At 56.7% G+C, this 5,772-nt stretch overlaps 1 protein-coding gene across 1 annotated transcript; it reads right to left on the reverse strand.

Moving 5' to 3' along the window:
* Positions 1–1,659: 1,659 nt before the first annotated feature.
* On the reverse strand, positions 1,660–4,926 carry MAFB (MAF bZIP transcription factor B). Its single transcript, XM_011366608.1, has one exon. The coding sequence runs from the start codon at positions 4,559–4,561 to the stop codon at positions 3,590–3,592; it is 972 nt and encodes a 323-aa protein (XP_011364910.1). The 5' UTR covers positions 4,562–4,926; the 3' UTR covers positions 1,660–3,589.
* Between the last annotated feature and the right edge of the window lie 846 nt (positions 4,927–5,772).

A 5,772-nucleotide genomic window follows, 5' to 3' on the forward strand; every position in this document is an offset into this window, starting at 1 on the left:
GCGGGCAGCGGAGTTTCTTCCAGCGCTCCCCCTGGCTGAGACTTCTTTCGCCCCAAAGGGGAGACATTTGTTCACGTGGGTATATTCTTATCAAGTTCTGTGCATGTGCACTTGCACCCGCAATTACCCAACTAATCATACCCCCTTGTTCCTCTATCCGTGTGCACGCAGGTAGTTTACCCCACAGTCAGACTGGGCCTCCGCCCTCCTCCCAGATCACAGCCAAAGCCATCCCTGCCAGATAGTTCTCTGGGTTGGTGAAATGAACTTGGAATTTAATTCAAGCAGGACTCTTTCGACTCTTCTCGTACTAAACAACACTGAAGCGTCATATAAATGTAAATCATCGCTGGTATTATTTGCATCTTTACTTTTTGGATTTTTCTCCTTGTCTTTGCAAGACCCGACTACCACCCCCAAGTCACCAGGGACCTAGGCCAAAATTGGGTCCCTGCTGGTTTTGCCTCATCCTCTTTTCCTTCTCCCAGGCTCTTCCCAGCTCTAGTTCCGGGCTGGGGCGCTGCTGCTGTGTCTCCTGCATCTCCCCCTTTGGGTCTTGAAACTTCACATTAGTAACTCCGGGCCAGAACCATAGGGCTGGAAGGCCGAGTCTACCAGACTGCAGATTTTGTTTCAGAAGAGACCAGAAGCCCCTGGGACCAGCCATTGCCAAAGGAGCAGAGAACTATTCTAGGACTTGGGGGAGAGGGTCCTACTCTGACTCTCGGATGTGTCTGAGGCCAACCCCGCATTTCAGATGGGGTTCAGAGGAGGCTGAGGAGGGTTTGGGGCCAGGTAGGCAGGCAGCGCTCCTCTAGAATCCGGAAAAAAAAAAAAAAAAAGGTTCTCAAATTACTAAGCTGAGAACTGCTGCACCAGACCGATGCTCCAAGCCCCCTTGTACCCCCAAATTGGGGGGGGTCACTAAAATCCTGGTCCAGCCATGCAGTGCTCTTCTGTGAGACTAAGGGCTCCAAGACTGACTTGCAGGTGCATCCTAGGCACAGAGGGGCTTCCTGTCTGAAAGGTCTTACACCCTAAGACCTAGTGCTGGGTTCTACCTATTTCCATAAGCCCTGGAGGTGGGCGGGGGAGAATAGGCCTCCACTCGAAGTGGGCACTCTAGCTCTGGGCAGTTCGGGTTGCTCCCAGAGAGATGCACTGGGCAGGAAAATGTTGGGAACCTTCAGCTCAGGCCGGATGGCCAGAGTGGCAGGGCCAGCTGAGCCTAACTGCCAGAAGGACCCTGCTTCCTATCAGGGTGGCAGCACCCAGAGACCTGGGCTCTGTCAATCTCTACCTCAGAGTCGGCAGACTAGCAGGTGGCCAGTCCTGATGCTCACGCCCGAAAGCCTTGCAAAAGTAGCTAGTGCCTCTTTTCTGTTCACAGACCGGCTCCTGACTGGGGTTGGGGTCTGTACCTAGAGTGAAAAGCAGAAAACACATTTGAACCTCACACACTCAAGGGAGAGATTTTTCCCAGACTTGGTCTGTTTCTCTATTAGCCGGGGTGTGGAGAGTGCCCCAAAACTGAAGAAGCAAGAGAAGAAAGTCAAAGTCAGGCAAACACAGAGTCATCTAAATAAACACCATTTCCATGGTTTTAATAAGCAAAATAGGAAACCATTTTAATAACCAAAAAACAGAAACCAGTCTGAATAAAACTACAATAGACTAGGTTTTAATATTTTCATATCATAAGCAGGGTTTGAAATTGATCCCTTATTTTACATGAAATAAAAACAATTTCTGTTGCGGCAAATTTGATTTCAACACAGTTGAATCTGTAAAAACCAAAGCTCGTTTCTGATGCAGGACGAATATCCACAATATTTAAAACTGCAAGCACCATGCGGTTCATACAATCTTGTTATTACTGTTAATTTATCAACTAATACAAACTCAAAAATGCATCCGGCCAGCAGCGCCAGCAATTTCAAATGGGAACTAAAAAACACGCTTTCATTTGGTATTTTTGTCAGTGCAACTTAAATCCTTTTACTGACCTGCAGGAAAAAATGTAATAATAAAGAAAAACACCCAGCTCTTCCCTATAACTACTATACAACTGAAGGGGAAAGGGGGGGAAACATCACCAATAACTCTCCTGATATCTCAAAAGCAGGGAAAAAACACACATAACGTGTTGGTCTAAAGAATGCACTTGAAAGTTGCAAAACTACTTGTCAATGTTTGGGTTTCCAGTACTTTCTGAATGTGGCGGTTGGTTCAACACAAGTTCAGGTCACCATTGGGCAGTGTCCAAGCTGGCGAAGCTGCTCACCCTAGGAGCACTGTGGCCCTAGCAATTAGTGCGGGCCTGGAGGGTTGAGAAAAGATGACCCTCGGGTGATTCTGATTGCAATAAAAAGCAAACGGGATCTGTTTTCCTTTCCTGTCTTGTTAGAGGTGTCGATTTCGCCATAAGACGAGGTTGGGGAGCAAGGACGTTTTCAGTCCTTCTGGATTTGGAGTTCCACAGCTGCCTTACCCTGGTACTTGGGAGTTTGGGACCCCAGCCCTCTTTCTCTCAAAATCAGCAAAATTGAAAACTAAAGCGGGAGGGAAAAGAGGACCGAGTTGGGGCAGGGAAGGGAGAGAAAACATGCAACTTCCAAAGGCGCCCCAAAACAAAGTTGCTTTCTGATGCAAAACGCCCAGAACTTTTTTACTTACAAACAAACAAACAAACAAAAAAAGATGCCATCATAATAAACCCAAACAAAGACACTCAGCTTGCTGCCACGTTCTCTAAGCGGTTTGGCGGGCGAGTATTTACAAGCCGACAGCCAGGACTGAAACCCGGCAAGCAGCCGCTGGAGTTTATGAACTGCGTTCCCTTCCCACTCAAAGAAACAAGGGGTTATGATCTGTGATCAACAACATGCTAAAGTTAAACAAGAAAATGGTACAAAATAGAAATTATTACCATACATGTCCAGCATGCAGGATTAATATTTTTAATGCAGATTTTCGTATTTTTTCTATATAATCGAGCAGGCAATAAAACTGATGAGATGTGCGCGCAGAACGTCCTAACTGAGGCCCGCGTCTCAGGGCTGAAAGCCAGTGGTCTCTGGACCTTGGACAGACAGGTCCGTCTGTCCTTTCTCCGCGCAGCCTCTCCTTGCGCCTGCGAGGACGCCAGGGTCCCTCTCCTCTCCTCGCTGCTCTCTTCCAGGGCTGGACTGCGCTCTGGGCCGCGAGGCAGCGGCCCCGGCTTAATGCACAAAGTTCAGAAAGCCAAGAGTCTCCAGACGGCCTTGGCGATTCCTCAGGGCTATGCCTCGCCGCCCTCCAGACTGGAGAAAAGTTGCTCCGGGACTTCCCACCCCCTCGTCTCTCTCTGACTCTGCTCGAGTCTAGGAGGCGGCGCTGAAGTGCGCCGTTCTCCCCTTGGCCAAGGTCCTCTGCCTGCCCGCGCGCCCTCCCGTCGCCCGCGTCCCGCGCGCTCTTCCTCCCTCTCCCTCAAGTCAAACGGGTCAAGGCTGGGACTGTGGCAGGGAAAGGGTCCAGGGGAGTCCGGGACTGGGAACATGGAATAGGGAGTCCGGGCCGGGGCAAGGGCGGGGGCCGGACCCGCCACGACTCACAGAAAGAACTCGGGAGAGGAGGGGCTGTCGCTGGTGGAGCCCGCCTCCCTGAAGCCGGAGTTGGCGAGTTTCTCGCACTTGACCTTGTAGGCGTCTCTTTCGCGGGCCAGCCGGGACACCTCCTGCTTAAGCTGCTCCACCTGCTGAATGAGCTGTGTCTTCTCATTCTCCAGATGGTGTTTCTGCTGGACGCGTTTATACCTGCACGACTGGGCGTAGCCCCGGTTCTTCAGGGTCCGCCGCTTCTGCTTCAGGCGGATCACCTCGTCCTTGGTGAAGCCCCGCAGGTGGCGGTTCAGCTCGCGCACCGACATGGACACGAGCTGGTCGTCGGAGAAGCGGTCCTCCACGCTGCCGCTACCGCCAGCCGCTGTTGCTGTGGCTGCCGCGTGCGGCCCAGGCCCGGGGTGGCTGGTGGGCAGCTGCTGTGCAGGGCTGGCCGCGCTGGACGGCGGCGGCGAAGCTTGGTGATGGTGGTGATGGTGCGGGTGTGCGTGCGGCGCCAGCTCTTCGTGGGCCACGCCGGCGCCCGGGTATGCGTGGTGTGGGTGTGGGTGGTGATGGTGATGGTGGTGGTGCGCACCTCGAAAGCCGTCGAAGCTCTGCAATGGCTGTGGCACTGGGTGCGAGCCGATGAGCGCCTCCACCGCGTCCTCAGGCGTCAGGTTGAGCGCCTCAGGGTTCATCTGCTGGTAGTTGCTCGCCATCCAGTACAGGTCCTCCAGGTGGGTCTTCTGCTCGGTTGGGCTGAAGCTGGGCGACGAGGGCACCGAGCTACACGGGGTGCTGAGCGGTGTGGACGACACCGAGCCGGCTGGCTGCAGGCGCGTGCAGGGCCGGCCCGGGCGCTCCGCGCGCCCCAGCGGCTCCTTCTTTACGTCGAACTTGAGCAGGTCGAAGTCGTTGACATACTCCATGGCCAGCGGGCTGGTGGGCAGCTCGGGCCCCATGCTCAGCTCCGCGGCCATCGCAGACGCGAGGCGCAGCCGCCGCCGGGAAACTTTGCGGCCGGCCGGGACGCGCCGAGCCGAGAGCGGGGGCGAAGAGCGGCGAGCCCGGGAGGCGGGGAGCCGAGGGCGCAGCGGGCCGAGGCCGCCGGCCAAGCCTTTGTCTGGGGGACGCGGCGGCGCGCAGGAGAGTCCCGAGGATGCCTACGCCGCTCCAGAGCTTGGGGCTGTGGCTGCGGTGGGGCCAGGCCGAGCCCGGAGGGGTGAAGAAGCGAGCGGGGCGCGCGGCTGTGCGGAGGGGAGGCGCCGGGCAAGCGCCGGCCGCTCGTTCTCGAGCTCTCTTGCTCTTGGGCTCTCGATCTCAGCCGCTCGCAACCCGGCGGTGCAGCTGTGCTGGATCGGGCGCCGCTGCTGCCTTTTATCGCCTCCTGATGTCACTGGAGCACGGGGGCCCAGGCGGCCCAGCGTGCTGGCCAATGGCTGCACGGCCCCCGCGGCCCCGCGGCGCAGGGCGGGGCGCGCCTGACAGCTCCTCCGCCCCCCGCGTCAGCTGACTGGCGGCCAGAGCCGCGCCGGAGCCACGGAGGCCTGGCAGAGGGCTGGAGCCGAGTGGGACGGCCGGCTCCGGCCCAGCCCCCCACACCCTCCAGGTCCCGGCCCCCCGCCCGCTCGCTTTCGGTGCACGTCCCCCCTCTAGGCCAGGCCGCCGCTTCCTCCCATTCGCGTGCGCTCTTCTCCCTCTTTCCCCTTTGCTCCCCCACTCCCAGGCGGTGTCACCCCCAAGTAGGCTCAGAATGAGCGCAGGGATGACACCTCTCGGGCCCTTTGTTCCCAAGCGTCCCTCACCCAGAGAGGGACGCTCTGTGCGCCGTGCGGCTGCGGACCGTGTGTGTGTGTGTGTGTGTGTGTGTGTGTGTGTGTGTGTGTGTGTGTGTGTGTGTGTGTGTGTGTGTGTGTACGTGCGCCTGCAGGGCTGCGCATATTTGTGTGTTGGGATTGGGTGGGTTGGAGCTCCAAGAGTTGTATTGGTTGGAGCTCCAAGAGTTGTAGCACCCTCCTCGGCCAGGCTGGGGCCGTTCTCATCCTAGTGGGTGCTGTGGCTCAGCTGTGAGATAGGACTTCACTGGCCCCGCCGCTCCCCGCGCTCACCTTACCCGCAATGCACAGAGTGAAGGGAGCGGGAAAAGAATCTGTCAAAAGACGCTGAATCCCTTTTCCCAGCCAGACGCATG

This window comes from Pteropus vampyrus, unplaced genomic scaffold (genome assembly GCF_000151845.1).
Source record: "Pteropus vampyrus isolate Shadow unplaced genomic scaffold, Pvam_2.0 Scaffold125, whole genome shotgun sequence".
NCBI classification, from domain to species: Eukaryota; Metazoa; Chordata; class Mammalia; order Chiroptera; family Pteropodidae; genus Pteropus; species Pteropus vampyrus.

Excerpts from the sequence above, each read along its gene's own strand:
- MAFB (XM_011366608.1), bottom strand. The coding sequence starts at position 4,561 with ATGGCCGCGGAGCTGAGCATGGGGCCCGAGCTGCCCACCAGCCCGCTG.